Raw genomic sequence first — 16,983 nt, forward strand, 5'->3', positions numbered from 1 at the left:
GAAGTGTATTACTGGTTTATGTGCAAGTCACATTCCTGGAGAATAATATTAATTTCAGAAGGTTTCACTTGAAGGGGAATTTGAATCTGAGAAGAATAGCAAGGATCAGAGCTTCTCCGAATACTGTCTGTATTGGCAACAACCTTAATGTTTGATAACTTATCTGAGATGAGCAAACCTTTGTGTTACATATTTCATTCCACAGTGATACATTGCTTGCCTACTTGACTAATGTCTTGTGTGAGTGCTGTGATGTTATATATAAGTAGGATATAAGCATAAAATAGTATAAATGTTGTGCTCTTTTAGGGAAAGGAACTAAGTTTCCTTCTCACTGAAATATTTAGAAAAAGTAATAATATTCTATCCAGTTCAAAAAATATTTACTGAACACTTTGTAAAATCCCTTTATTAGTAACTTTAGATGCAAGACATAAGGCCCTACTTTAAACTTCCAATCTAAACAGAGATACATATGCAAATGCATACTTAAAATAGAGTGATATATATTCAACGTAGAATTATATATTTTCTATGACATTAGAGCACAGTAGGTAATGTGTAATGAACTCTTGGAAAATACGATCAAGCATATGGACTCATATTATTTGAATCCTTAGTGTAATGCTTTGATTCAATTATCTCACATAGTGCTTTATACTAGATGCATAAAATGGTATGAGCTGAATAAGAAGGAAGCATTTAGTATGCGCTGGCTCGTTTTAATTGTATAAACACACCTGAAAAATGTTCCTTTATTTCTCCATGTTGAAATTTCATTATATTCTATTGGTGCTATGAAACGCGAAAAGGATTAAAATTGTTCATCCATAGAGGTTTGGGTTTGGTCTCAATAATCTTTAACACCTTCTATTACAATTATAAATGATAAAATTAAAGGCAGATAAAAGCTGGTGCATTAAGATTCTAATCAGCATAATCAACTGACTTGAAGAATGACTAATTCCTTTCATTAACCAAGGATGGATTGCAGCTCAGGTGATCACCTGTTAGGTATGGAAACTTAATTAATAATTGAAATGTGCCAAAATGCCTAATATATTGTATTTTGTAATCTGCAGTTCTCGGCTTCTTTTATAAAATTAGCATGCTACAGAGAAAACAATGGTAGTGACAAATATTTCAGAAGAGTAATAAAGAGCATGATTGCAGAAGTGAAGTGAAGTTCAGTGGGACAAATGCTTTAAAGTGTACATATAAAGGAAAGCATAGTTTATAATATGATCATGACAATAATTGCTGTAATGTGTGCTGACTTGAATCACATTCTTCTAGTTAATAAAAAATCCAGGAAACGACTGATTATTTAGAAAAAAAGTCCTAATCTTCCCACAATAGTCACCTTCTATGTGATTTTTCCCATCAGTGTAAATAGGCAACATACCAGGGCTGTGAGGCACTAAGGAGGAAAAAGTCATAAACATGTTCTGAAGATGAACTTCCAGAGCGTGTGGTCCAGCTGCACTGGCCTTATAGGGGAGTTTATTAGACACACAGATCTGCATCTCACCCAGGACTTGCTGAATGAGAACATAGATATTTAACAAAAGCCCAGGACATGTGAATATACATTGAAGTTTGAGAAGCACTGGAATTAATGGATATGCAGGATGCTAAGGAATGGTTTAATAATTTTAAACTTCATGTAATATTCATATTAAAGTATTTTTTGAGAGTAAAACAAAGAAATGTGGTTTTGCAAGAATTTCCTGAAAATGAAATTTATTAACTTTGAAAATGATGTTACAGAATTTCATTAATTTTCATTCCAGGAGGTAGTTTAACTGTGGTCTCAACCCTCTTGATTATAACTCTGTTTACCATTTCAAACAAGTACAGCTCCTTTACATACTATTTTCATATTCTAAAGTTTAGCTCTTGTTTTTCGCCACAAATTGTCCAACCTATTCAGAAAGGCTTCTTTATATACACATTAATTACTTAATTCAAGAATTGTTTACTGATACACCAATATATATAACCACATGCTATTCACCAGTGAGGGAAATTCAATAAATTATATTACCTAGACATGATTCAGAGTTATAAATTAGTGGAGGAGTAGTTTATACATGTAAGAAGTTAAATGTTGGGCTTGAAATTAAATAAACAACTGGAAATAATGTGAAAAAATTTTAAAAGCATCCAGCTCCAGATATTGCAATGAACTGTCAAGTACACACATTATTTTCCCAGTAGTAGACACATTTACAATTTTTAATTGATTTGGGTCTTGATGAAGTGGGTTTTTGAGATTAATTTAGCTAATATTCTGCATGATATATTTTAAATAAAAAATTAAGGTTAATAAACCTGTTAGTGGATGTTATTCATTCATTTGCATGAAATGATGATTTAAAACAGTGTGGAGGTACATTAAATGGGGGTAAAAGAGCTGAGAGCCATGGGAAAAAAAGGGAATATATTGACTGACCATGTAAGAGGTGTGCTTGGCTAAATGAAATATCAAAGATGTTCTGTATTTTGAGTCAGGTTACTGGAAGGAAGATTACATGTGATATTTATAATGAAGGAACAATGTTTTGAGAAGGTTGATAACTAGGCATCTAGCAACCTAGGACATCCCTAGGAAGAATTAACATTGAGCAAATTAACTGTTGGTTTGTTTTGTATAATGTCCTATTTTTATTTTTATTTCATTTTGTGTATATATCAGTTGTTCATTTTGGGGGGAATAGTTTTATGTTCCGAAGAAAACTGAGAAGATACAGAGACTTTCTGCATACCTCCTGCCTCCACACATGCATAGCCCCTCCCATTATCAACATCACTCACCAGAATGGTACATTTTTTGCTAAGGATGAACCTACTCTAAACTATCACTCAAAATCCATTGTTTACCCTAGAGTTCACTTTTTGTTTTGGGCATTCTATGGATTTGAATGAATGTTTAAGGACAAATATGTGAGGTTTTTGAGGATCCTATTGATACATCCTCTTGCCCAAAGGTTCTTTCTTCAGCTATACCCAGTCTATACCAATAAGCCCATCAAAGGTAGTCTTCATTTCTGTTAGTGTATTTTATCTCTCTCATTTTGTTTTAGTTCTTTCCTAGGATTTCTATCTCTGCTTATATTGCCCATCTGTTCTTACATGCTATCTACTTTCTCCTTTAGAGCCCCTGGCATATTAATCAAAGTTGGTTAAATTCCTGCTCTGATAATCCCAACACTCCTGTGCTATCTCATTCTGATGCTTGCTCTGTTTCTTCAATTTGTGCTTTTTGCCTTTAGGTATGCCTTATAATTTTTTTCATGATAGCAGGATAAGATGCACAGGGAATGGAACTGCCATAAATAATCCTTTAATGGTGCAATAGTAGGGATGGAGGCAGGGGAAGAATTCTATAGGCTATGATTAGTTCTCAGTCTTTCAGTGAGCCTCTGCCTCTGAACTGAACTTCACAAGTGTTTCTCAAGTTTTTCTTACTCCTTAGGTGGGCCAGAATGCCTAGCATGGGCTGGATTAGATATTTCCCTTTCCCCAGGTAAATCAGGCTCTGATAATACTCTAGCAGGTTAGGCTGTGGTTAACCAGTTTCCCCTGTGGTCAGGCTTGTTAAGAACAGAGTGATCTGAGAGGTGTTTCAAAATATTTCATTTTCCCTTCTCCCTTTGGAAAGCACCGGAGTATTTTTCTCAGATATTTATTGTGGGGACCTGATCAAGCTCCTGGAGGCAAATCTCACGATGTTGAGGACCTTCCCCATGACTGAATCCCCCTGGAGTTTTAAATTTTCAGAGCTGTGCACACTGAACCTCCAGCAATTTACCAGTTGTGGTTCAGGTTTTCTACTCCATTGCTGGCTCTGATGGGTTCTGCTCAAGAGTCTCTGGTCTGGTAAGCCATGCTTCCTTCTATTCATCTCTCTTTCCAATCTTGGGAGCTGTAGTTTTCTCTGAGTCCTCCCCCTCTTGTGGATCCAAGAAATGTTTGCTTTTTCAGTCTCTTTAGCTTTTTGTTGTTGTTAGGATGAGAGGGTAAGTTCCAAGCTCCTTACGTGTGAACTGAAAAAGCCATTTTAAAAAAAATTGCTTAGTAGCATTCCATTGTGTGTTTCTACCATGATTTGTTTATCCATTCACCTGTGACATTGGCTTGTTTCCAGGTTTTCCTTATATCCATACTTTGCTACAAACACTCATGTTTTTAGATGACCATAAACTCTTATTCCTCTTGCATGAATATCTAAGAGGGGAAGACTGGGTGACACTGTAAATGTGTTTATTTTTGGCCATGCTGGTGGCATGGGAAAGTTCTTGCATTAGGGATTAAACCGGCACCATAGCAGTGACAACACCAAATCCTTAATATTTAGGCCACCAGGGAAGTCATACAGGTGAATTTTTAACACTATTACATTTATTACTATCTCTTACATTTCTAGAGGTAAAAAGTCTAAAATCAAGTTGTCCTCCAGTATGTTTCCTCTGGAGGCTCCAAGCAGGTATCCACTACTTTGCTTTTTTAGTTTCCAGGTTGCCTGCATTCCTTGGCTGCTTCCCTTTCCCTCAGATACTGTAACCTCTTGCTTCCATGATCATCCCTCTTACTGCTGACTCTGATCATTCTCCCTCCCTCTCATGAGTCCCTTTGTGACCACATTGGTTCCACCTAAATGATCCATGATAATTTCCTAAATCCCAAAGATTCTTCAGTTAGTCACATCTGAAAAGTCCCCTTTACCATGTAAGGTAACAAACATATTCACAGGTTTCAGGATTTACAATGTTAGCATCTTTAAGGAGCCATTATTCAGCTGACCACACTGTCTTCCAAAGAGTTTATATCATTTGACAATCCCATCAACAGTGTAAAAGAGTTCTGTTCCTCCGCGTCTTCACCGACACTTGCTAACACACAGTCATTTTAGTTTGCATTTCTCAAGTAATGAATGATGCTCAATATCTTTCCATGTACTCTTTTGCCCTCTCTCTTCTAAGGTAAAGTGTGGATTCAAATCTTTTCCCCATTTTTATTGTTTTTTTGTTTGTTTTTTGATGGTTAGAGTTTGATAATTCTTTGTGAGTATAGTATAAGTATATACATATGTATATAAACATGTCTACGTTTTTTCTTAACAATGTCCAAACTCACCAAGTTGTGTACATTAAATACATACTGCTTGTTGTATTTCAATCAAACCTCATTAAAATGGTTAAAATAAAAGAGAGAATGAAGTGTAGTATCAAAAAATGAAAACATTAGGGTTATATCTGTTAAAAAATGAGCAAAGCTTATATACTGACATCTATAAAATATTACTGAGAAGAACTTAATATTGGAGAGACATACAGTGTTCATAAGTCAGGAGAATCAGTATTGCTACTTTCTACAAATTTATCTAAAGAGTCAGTGCGATCCCAAACAAAATCCTCATAGACTTTTCTATATACATTGCAAAGTGATTATAAAATTTAAATGGAAAATGCAAAAAGTTATGAAATAAACAAAAAAAATTAAAACAATGCTAAAGTTGGAGGACTAACATTATCTGATTTTAAGTCTTAAAAATTTTAGTAATCAAGATAATGTGCTTTTGACATAAAGATGGACAAATATTGAGTGCAATAGAATAGAGAGTCCAAAAATATATAGACACACATAGACATCTGATTTCTTACAAAGGTACAAAGGCAATTCAGTGGAAAAAGAATAAGCTTTGCAACAAATGGCGCTGGAACAATTGGAGATTCATAAGCAAACATAGCTTCAGTTCATATCTTGTACCATATACATAGCTTGATTTGAATTAAACCATAGACCTACATTGTAAGAACTAAAGCTATAAAGCTTCTAAAAGAAAACACAAGAGAAAATGTTTTTAACCTTAGGTTAGGCAGAGATTTTCAAATACAAGACCAAAAGCCCAATTTGTTAAAGAAATTCATAAATCTAATTAATCTGGATTAAAATTCTATTTTTTGTTTAATCTTGTCATTGATTAAAATGGGTTTATCAAATAATATGTAAAATACATTTTAAACATATTTTAATGATCTTAAATCAGTATTAAAATGTATTCCACTGTAAATTCTTCAGAAAATTTATCATTAAATAATAGAAACTAGAGCAATAATGAAGGAAAATGATTCCATGCATGTGTGTAGCTCTGACTATTTACTAACAACTTTTCAGATGCAACCTCCATACTCCCTCCTAAAAATACTGGTACTTAAGCTTCTAAAATTATGAGTAAGGTTATAATTGTATTGAAAATGATCACCAATATAGCAAGTAGCTGCTGGTAAATGTTTTTAACTTGAAAAAAGAGAGATGAAATGAGAATATTGTTTCAATAAGTTTTAAAACTTTTATGAAAGTGAGCAGAAACCCTCAATTATGCAAACTCTCCCCTAACTTTTAGAACAATATAAATTTCTGGAGAATACCATCTAGCATATTCTGATACCTTTAAAATTTTGGTAAATGTTCCTATTACTTAGAATTCAATCAGTTTGAGTTTCTGTAAAGTTGGTCTTTGTGTTGTAAAAACATTTTATGTATCAGCTAATTTCTGGACTCCAAGTATAGCATTACATGACAGATTTTAATGTATGTTATGTCTGTCATGTTGAATGCTTTATGTGCTGTAGAGAGCTCCACTGTTATTTCATACACTCCAGAGAAATACTGCTTCGCCATTAGTCTTATTTCTAAAGCATGGTTGCATTAACCTTTAAATTATCCTAATAATGAAATAAACAAACAAAAAAGTAGACAGATTTCTTAGAAATATTTGTGAATGGAAGCATAAATGTAAATGCCAATGTACTTAGAATGCATTGTCACATTAGATAAATGAAAATCAATTATTTTGGTTCCCCAACCATTTTTTATAATAAATATTTTGCTATATCCTTAAATAAAAATTCATACTTAACAGAAAACAAAAAGCAAAAAATATACAGAGAAATTTTTTAAAAATAAAAGTGTCCTAACAATAATTAAAGAATGAATAAAAGTAATTATGATTTTCAAACATTATTTCCATACATAAGTGTTTGAATTTACATAGAGGAGGTAATGCTACTCAGATGTTTTAAATCATTTTATAATTCATTCACTCATTCATTCATTCAATCAAATTGTTTAATGAGCATCTACTATGTGTAAGATACTCTTCTAGGCACTATGAAAACAGTAACAAAAAGCAAAACTCCCTTCTTTCTTGGGATAATGGCTGGGGTGCAGAAAATGTGCACAATAAATACACACACGCATGTAGTGTATTGGGATATACAGAATATTAGGGGAAGTTTCAAGAAAGAACTGAAGGAATCTGGGGGTCTGCCTATGTGGATAACTACAGGGAAAAGCATTCTAGGTGGAGAGAGGAAGAGGTCCTGTTGAAGGGAGGAGCCTATAAAGTGTATTGCAAGCTGAAGCATGAGGGGCCCTTTGGCTGTAAAGAAGTCAGTGTTGAAGAATTGATCGAAGTATAACATAAGGGCAGAGAGGTGCCAGCAGTCATGAAATGGAGTACAAAATTGCAGGTTCTTGTGAAACTCTGGATTTTAATCAAAGTGAGATGAGAAGCCATCAGAGTGTTTTGTGCAGAGAAGTAGTGTGATCTGATTTACAGTTTAGTGAGATTACCTGAGGATATGTTGTTGAGAAAAAATAATAGCAGGGAGGTGTTCCCTTGGGGTGCAGCAGTTTAACTATTGTCACTACAGCGACTGCTGTGGTGTGGGTTTGATTACTGGTCTGGGAACTTCTGCATGCTGCATGAACACCCCAAAAAATAATAGTAGCAGAGGTGGGATGGAGAGTTGTCAGGAGGCTGGAGCATCATGGAGTCCTAGATCAGATAGTGGCGGGAAGGGGAGTGGTGGTTAGAGGTGGATAGGTTGTGCAGATGCATCAAAGGTATAGCTGAAAACACTATTAGCTCCTTCTACACAGCAGTGTAAATTGTGTCACATGTTGCCTTACTTTAGTAGTGATGTTTTTCTATTATGGGAAGTTCTGGTGTTCCGCAGACCAACCTAAGAGGGAAGAGAGGAGAGGTCTTCAGCTGAAGACACTCAGATATTTTCGTTTTGTTTTTGGCTTTACTTTTACTTTTGAGCAGGATTACATTTTAAGAAACTGTGCTGCTCTTTAAAAATCATTGAAGTATCATTGGCTTGCTTGACAGATGCATGTTTCCTGAGGTTTATTAAAATCACTATTTTGTTTTCAAATTTTTAATTTATGTTAATCACTCTGGAAAAGTTGACATGCAAAATTGCCTACATCTCCCTTCTATATGGGGGTTATAATTCCTGAAAACTGGTAAAATGCCAAAAGAAAAAGAGAAAAAAAATAGCTTAAGATGTCCTTTCTTTAGAATTTGTTTGAAAGAAATTATTTACAATTATCTTTTCTTGAATTGTAGACATGTTTCTAGACAAGTAATGTTTCCAAAACTAATAATAATTTTATATAAAAGAGGGGAGGTAAATATTTTGGTTGTGATTATTAATTACTCTTTGTCATGTTAAGTTTAAAGTGACAGGTGACATTCATAATGTTGTCAACTGACTTTTAAATTTGTTTGTTTGAAGCTTTCGGAAACATGTCCAAAACATCAATGAAATGATGGAAAACAGTTGAAACACAGTAAAATTCAACCCAGTAAAATAGGACTGCTTTTTCTTCATCATCCTTGGAAATTGTCAAGAAGAGAACTATGACAATATATCAATTTTTGCTACTGTTTCTACTCTGGGTATGCCTGCCACACTTCTGTTCACCAGAGATAATGTTCAAAAGGACTCCTGTGCCCCAGAAAAGGGTTTTAGGTGCTCGCACACCTAGGAGTGATGGCAAAATCCTGCATCGTCAAAAGCGTGGTTGGATGTGGAATCAATTTTTCTTACTGGAGGAATATACAGGATCTGATTATCAATATGTAGGCAAGGTAAGTCTGTATTAAAATGGCAAATATTTTCATTCTTTTTTTATATGTCTCATAAAGAAATTTGAAGCTTTTTAAGACTGCCATTCCCACAAATTTGATTCTTTAACTATCCCTATAATAGTTTTGGTTTATGGAATACAAATTATAATTTGAAAAACTATGTAATGAATGTAGTATGATAAATGTAGGAGTTCTCTTACTAGAATTAATTTTACCTACTACCTCATGGATTAAACAGGCACTAAAAATTGCAATTTCATAATTTGTAGGTGGGAATTCCTGCTGTGGCTCAGTAGTAACGAACCAACTAGTATCTATGAGGACATGGGTTCTATCCTTGGCCTCGCTCAGTGGTTAAGGATCTGGTGTTGCTGTGAGCTGTGGTGTAGGTCATAGACATGGCTTGGATCTCACGTTGCTGTGGCTTGACTGTGGTACAGGGTGGCAGCTGCAGCTCCAATTTGACCTCTAGCCTGGGAACTTCCATGTCTCAGATATGGCCCTAAAAAGCGTGTATATAATGTATATTATATATATATGTATATATATATAATATATATATATTTATTGCATTGCTGTTGACTTCAGCGAGTAAGAAAATATATATTTAAGAGCTGTTTAATATTCCACAGAGTGAGAAAGCCCAATGTCTTTAAAAATATGACCTAAGGCCAAAAAACTGCTTATTTTTAAGAAAATTTTACTTTTCCAGATATGAATGTTATTTGTTTCTCTAAAGCCCTACCTTTAAGTAAACTTTTACTTTTCAAGATATGAATGTTATTTATTTCTCTAAAGCCTTACCTTTAAGTAAAAGAAAAAATTAACAGGAAGAGAAGCAGGTAAAAGTAGCTTATTATTGTGATATGATGATATAAGGAGATTGCATGTTACTCAATTATAAAAGTTTGGAAATGAGTTGTGGTTGGGAATGAAAGGATAAATGTGATATAAATGTAATAATGAATGGTTTTATACACTAGATTGCATCAATTTCCCATTTTCTTTCTTGGCACTCTCTAAATCTAATAGGTCTAAAATTTAGGTCATGTCTTAAAGAAAGAATTCTTTTTAAGACATTTTTTTATGGACAGTTTATGAAAATACATTAAAGAAAAAAGAAAGGTTAAGCACACTCAAAAGGAAAGCAGATATAATCATATGTTCACATGTTTCAATTAACACTATAAAGTTATGATTGGTCCATTATTGTGTTTGCTACTTTTGTGTCAACCTAAACTTTAATAGCTTCATTCATGTAATTACAATAGTGCTTAAAGTATTTGTCTTCTAAGGAAAACTGTTTTTGAGAAAATACATGTTCGTTGATTTTTAAAACACTTTGATTGTTTTTCATGTTCTGATTATTTCATCCCTTTTAAAATGTATGGCAGTATGAAAAGATGATATTAAAGGCTAAATATTATTTTGACCAAAAGAAAAAGAAACAGCAGCCTAAGCAATTTTTGCCCTAAGGCAGGCAGTAGTAGACTTATTCCTGGTTTGATCTGATTGAATGCCTGAGATCAGAGGGTTCAGGTAAATTTTATGGTTCCTATAATAGGCAACTCTCAGTTTATGAAACCAACCACACGAAAATATAGTAACAGAAATCTAAACCATAAAAAACTATAGTTTCCTTTGATTCTTCCTGGACATAGTGATTATTTGCTTATTTGCATAGATTTTTCCTTCATTTAGTCCTTAACAAGGATTTAATAAATGTTGGTAAATGGAATTATCATTACATTATGTCGTCTCTTAGTCAATCTACTTCTTACGTATTTTCATTTTTTCTCTCCTCAAAGAGTATCAATAACTTGAAATAAAGAATTTTATTCATATTTTTATTTCTAGCTCTTAGAGTAGATTTTAATATTTAGTTGACTGAACTAACCTGAGTTGCACTGAATTGAATTCCCAGAGTCATCTGGTACCACTTAGCTCTTTGATGGGGAAAACTAAGGTAGAGTTTTAAATCACTACAGGCTATTAAAGTTGGTAAATACTTGTATGCATCCTGATATACAACTCAAAATTTATTCTGCCTTACTCTGCTCTATAAAAGCAAACCAGAAAACTCTTTAATGAGGAAAGGCATAAAGAATTTATGGAATGTGTTCACCAGTTTTTTCTATAAGTATGTCCTGAACTACCAGATCAACAGAAATATATTAGATTCTGTAGCTCTGAGTTTACTTCTAATATCCGGAGCATCTCCTGTTTAGCTTATATATCAGGTCCATTTTGTATTTCTATCATTTGTTCATGTCATGACCTGTGAAATAGCTATTTTTAAATTTCCCTTGTCTATAGTACATATGTGTGTTAATTATTAAGTATTTATATTGCATTAATTACTTATCTAACTAAAGATCTTATTTTAGATGTAAACATACAGATATGTATGTGCAAAGAAGGCAATATGCAATACAGAATATTTTTATAAACATGCATTATAATGAATGTAATTTGGGGCTAAGTTATATTTTCTTCATGAAGTATAAAAATTTTTAAATTCCCTAGACATTCTTTCCAACATCACTTGTAACAAGTGTATTACATATGCATTCTTTCTTTTAGAAATTCTACTTCCGGTTTTTACCTCATTTATAGTAGGCATGTGGTATTGATGCTAAGTGATTCAGTGTTTCTAGGTTAGTTTAGAGGTAGGAGTAACATGTCCCAATTACTAGAGATATGAGAAGACAGTGTTAGACTTTCCATTGTTGTGGAAAATGTATTGGGAGCTCAGAGTAGGGACAATGGAGAGAATTACACTGGTAGAGTAAGGACAAGATTGAAAAGTATATGCATGAAGAGAGAGAAATGTTTTAAAAATACCAAATGATTATCCATAAAATTCTATACAAGATAAATGACATATAATTTCTTAGGTTAAAACCCATTACTACTTATGGGGTTAAAGCAAAGGGGAAAACCCTTTACTTCTTACTGGTTAAAGCAGAGGAAACCTTGGGAAAAGTGACAATCAGAAGACCTAGGATCTAAGCTAGTTTCTGCCACTATTTTGCTCTCAATTAACTTCTCTTGGCCTTCATTCTCTCATCGATCATATGATTATGTCAGTGATTTTATATATATTTAATGTACATTATATGTACATTAAATATATATATTTAATACACATTATATGTTTTAGATTTATTTTTAATGTGATTACATATGAATATGAAGTGTATGAATATTTTAAAACTCACTTATTACAAGAAAAGAATAAAAAGAAATAAAGAGAGAGAAAAGGAGAAAGCAAGCCAGTGGCTGAATTGTCACTGCCATGACTATTATTAAGAAACCCAGCTAGCCAACAATGGACCCAAAGCATTTCTTTGTTCATCTGTCAATAAGCAAAAAACTGTTTGCTCTAAATCAGTCATTAATGCATTCTGAACCAAAATATATCTGGCATAATTTTTTTTTCTTCTCAGTGAGATAATACAATGTTGACCTCTAAGAAATCTCCTAGGGAGTTCCCTTCATGGCTCAGTGGTTAACGAGTCCAACTAGGAACCATGAGGTTGCAGGTTTGATCCCTGGCCTTGCTCAATGAGTTAGGAATCTGGCGTTGCCGTGAGCTGTGGTGTAGGTTGCAGACGCGGCTCGGATCCCCGCGTTGATCTCCTATACAAAATACTGCCTTCTACCCTTTCTTTACCTTCCAAAGCAAGGAGTTTAAAACTTGAACTCAAGTATCTATGTTTGCCCTAAGTTTCTGTCATATCTCAACCTTCTATCAACATCTTTAAATTTCCCGATTTAAGATTTGAGAAACATTGTGATTATTATAAGCTATTTTTATTAGTTTAATGTCTTTTTACTTGTAGCTTCTTATCACAGATTCTCATTGCCTGATTCAGTTGCCCTAGATAATTTCACATTCCTAGGCTTCCCAGTATTCAAATAATGACATTAAACGAGATATTCTTGAATTTATTTTTAGCTTTAGACATACAGTTCTAAGTGCATTACTAATTTTATTTACAAACTTTGCACTTTATGTAATAATTATTCTCAAGTGGGGAAAACATTAAAAATAGATTTTAATCAAAACCAGAGACTGAGAAAAATCTCAAAATGCCAAAAAATTAATAAGTGGGCAATGATAAAGCTGATTCTGAGTCAACATAGTAAAATAATTCACTCTTCAGAGAAAAAATATAATAATGGCTTAAAAATTATCAAGGTAACTGTAACTTCTTGATATCATGAAAACATATCCCATCCACAGACATGAAAGAGATTCTTGGGGCCTCCAGGCCATTCAGACTTAATAGTACCTCACTGATAATACCCTTCTCTAAATGCAGAATACCTTTGACACATACATACTTTTATTTTTTCCAGTGATTTTAACTGAAATACAATTGATTTACAATGTTGTTTTAGTTACAGGTATACAGCAAAGTGATTAGTTATATGTTTTTTTCAGATTCTTTTCCCTTATAGGTTATTACAAAGTATTGAATATAGTTCTCTGTGCTGTATAGCAGGTCCCTGTTGGTTATCTGTTTTATGTATAATAGTGTGCATATGTTAATTGCATACTCCTAATTTATCTCTCCCCCCTTTCCTCTTTGGCAACCGTAAGTTTATTTTCTCTGTCTTTGGGTCTATTTCTGTTTTTTATATACATTTTAAAAGTTCATTTGTATTTGCCTTTTTTTTAGAGTTGACATATAAGCAATATTATGTGATGTTGTTTGTAAGTCTTGTTGCATTCCCGGTTGTTTATCTTTTTAGCCATGTTTAATTATTTCTTAATTTCATATCTCTTTTCCTAAAGAACTTTTGAATTCAAAGGGCTAGAGCAGTAATGGTACTCTCTCTCAGACTAAGAACATTGCATCTAATGATAGTTCTCCTTTCCTTGGATAAGCACCTGAGCTCACTTTTTACCCAGCACTACACATTTCCCCATAGTTTACCATGGTTCTGTCCTCTCATAGGTTATAACCCAATATGAACCTTCATGTTTCTTCTTGAGTAGCCAGTGGAAACTTTCTGCCGGTCCCTAACAGCTTTCTTCTCTTTGGAACCAACTTGGTTTAGTTCCACAAGCATCTTGCTGACCATTTGAATTTTCCATATTTCAGTTCCCTTTTAAATATTTCAATTTCTAACTCTAACCTGTCCATGAAAATGATGGAACAAGTTATATATTTTTCTGGTCTGTTACAACTCTATACCTTTATTACTGTCTGATTTGCTCACATGGATGCTCAGTGAGCATGATGAATTCAGACTACTCTGTTCAGATCAGTGATTCTAACTAAGGGTTATTGCCATTCGGGGGAAAATTCATCTTTCTCTGGTTTTCACCTCAGGGTAGAGGGATTTGCTATTAGTCTCAAGCTGGTAGAGACCAGGGATGCTGCTCAAAGTCCTGCAATGCATAGGGCAGACCCCCAGCCCTAAATGTCAATAGTGCTGAGACTGAGAAACCCTGTCCTTGACGTCTTTAGTTTGCCAGAGCCTTTTACATTTTTCTAAACAATTCAGTCTTTATTTTACTTCATTGTGGATTCTTGCTTCTGAATATGCTTTCGATTATAATCACATTTCTTTCCTTCAGAGTTTCTGTCAGAATTTGCTTTCCCTAACTTGGATTTTTCTCAAGATCTGCTCTCTTGTTCATATTCTGTCTGATCCTTAAAGCATCTATTTGGCTCTGCTCTCTTGATCATTCTTCTCTGTAGACTTGTGGGCCTCACACACCCACCATGAATGAATTATTTATTCATTTTTTCAACAAATATCTAGAGGACCTTCTATGACTCAGGTAGTACTTTGATATTAAGTACAATGGTAAAAATATAATTTCTCCACTCACAAAATATCTGCCTTTAAAAGAAGGAGAAAATAAGAAGTAAGGGTAACAGGAAGTTAAGGGGCATTTTTTTGTCTCAGATAAGCACAGGCTCCAGAAGCCACAAACAAAACAGTAAATGCAAAGTATTCCTATGTTCCATTTCTGCAGTTTTTGTTAAAAAAGGTGGTAAGAAAATAGTTTTGGGATTTGCATTACATGACTCTATGATATTAAATGTTGTGACTAGAGAGCCAAGGTATATACTTTTTTAAAATTTATCTCTTATTTCTTCAAAGGGGTTTTTAATATGCAGTGCTTTATAAGGAAGTAGTCATTGGAAATTTCTAGAAAAGACATCTCCCAGAAACAGAAAAAAAAAAATCTATGAGAGAAGAATCTGACTTTAAACATTAACAAAGTCTGGAAATGACCACTGTGCCCACCATATTAGACGGTGCATGTTTTGCTCGTAATCATATGGGTACAATCAAGTCAAACCTGGTTGTAACAGGAGAAGAAGTAGCTGGAACTGAGAGAGAGGGGAAGCAGTTCTGACCACCTCATTGCACTGGTCCTACAGGGGAAGGAGATCACAAGTGAGCACGAAGAACTTTATATGAGAGTTTAGCGAGATGGAAACACTTGCTTGGCCGTTTTAAGAACTGTAATGTTGTTGAAACTAATAATTCCCAGGAAACTTTTTAAATACAAATGTGATGAAGAGAACCTACATAAAACACACACACACACACACACACACACAAACACATACATTTAGCTGTTCATATATGTAGACCTGCTTTTGTGGTGGGATAGGAAGAGGAGGGGTCTTGGTGTATAGTTATTCTCTATTTGAACCCTAATGATGACAACCATAGAAGGATTGAACACAAAACAAATGAATACAGTAGGTGATTTTAATTAGAAAATAGGCCTAAGAGAAAATAAGTCAGGATGATTTGATAAATATCAGCAGAAAATGCTTTGGATTAAGTGATTAGAAAGACCTTCCTGATGAAGAAACATTTAGACTTTTTAGGTGAATGTAGACGTTATTTCCCAGACAGAAGGGTAAAGACCACTGGGGAAAAAAACAAAACAAAACAAAACAAAACCTGAATTAGAGTTTATCAAGACTTTTTATACTACTTCTTCAGCAAGAGGTAATTAAAGCATTTTTAAAAAGAGGCATGTTCTGTAGAAGCCTAATAGTATTTTCCATGCAGACCACCTCTTGGTTTTTAACTCTCAGAATATATACAATGTTTATATCTCTCAATATTTCAGCCAGAAGTTATATTGGGAAAATATGCTCACATCCTCAAAAAAGCTCACTGTAAAATTTTAACAAAGCAATGTTAAGAAAGATCATGAGTTGCATTCCAAATACACTTGGTAGAACTTCAAAACCATCCAAAGTTGGTTTGAAGATAACAGAGGCTATCAAAAAGAATGTGCATCTAAGATTTTATAAGCTCTTCATGTTAACTTTTCAGTGATCAGATAACACTAGTTTAAGCATTGTATATGCTAACATTATATCATGTTATTCATTTATAGAGATTTAACTATTTTGTTTTAGGAAATTGGTTTTGATTTGGGGTTTAATGTGTAAGCATTCCATTTTTTTCCCATCTAAACTAATGAGAAACAGACTCCCTGTCAGTATTTTCAAGCAAAATGTCAAATGTTGAATTTTTTTTAAAAAAGGATAAATGGAATTAAGTACAGTATGCTCATCTGTAAATAACAACCACAACCATTCTTTCACTCAAAAGTTCTTGCTGGTAGTGGTGATAACATATGTTTACTAAACTCTTGAAGTTATTTATGTGATGTGTTATCACTGTCCAACCTTCACAAAACAGCAATACATTCACACCACCTAAACACATTTACCACACTCACTGCCCTTACTGTACTCCAGAGATTTTTGGGAAGTCCCACCTCCCACTCTTCTTTTTTACCCCTGAATTAGTAACCCAGTGATGCTGTGAGTGTTTCCATCTTTTCTTTCCTACCACGGTCTTATTTTTGTATGTACCTCTCTTGTACTTACCATTTTGTAATCTCCTTCGTCTCATTTTCCTGCTTTTTCAGTTTGTCACACAGCATCTTTTAAAATCTACCTCTTTATGTTATGTCCCTTGAATTTATTTTTATTGGATTATGTTTTTGATAATAGATAATTATGGGTTTATCT

At 33.8% G+C, this 16,983-nt stretch overlaps 1 protein-coding gene across 1 annotated transcript in view; it reads left to right on the top strand.

Annotated features, from left to right (window-relative positions):
* The first annotated feature begins 8,597 nt into the window (after nt 1-8,597).
* The window catches only part of LOC125111908 (cadherin-10), a 110,282-nt gene continuing 101,896 nt past the window's right edge, over nt 8,598-16,983 (top strand). The window contains exon 1 of the mRNA XM_047754062.1: nt 8,598-8,950. Within this exon, the coding sequence (XP_047610018.1) occupies nt 8,720-8,950 (231 nt within the window). The 5' untranslated portion in view covers nt 8,598-8,719. The remainder of the gene's footprint in view (nt 8,951-16,983) is intronic.

This window comes from Phacochoerus africanus, chromosome 1 (genome assembly GCF_016906955.1).
Source record: "Phacochoerus africanus isolate WHEZ1 chromosome 1, ROS_Pafr_v1, whole genome shotgun sequence".
NCBI classification, from domain to species: domain Eukaryota; kingdom Metazoa; phylum Chordata; class Mammalia; order Artiodactyla; family Suidae; genus Phacochoerus; species Phacochoerus africanus.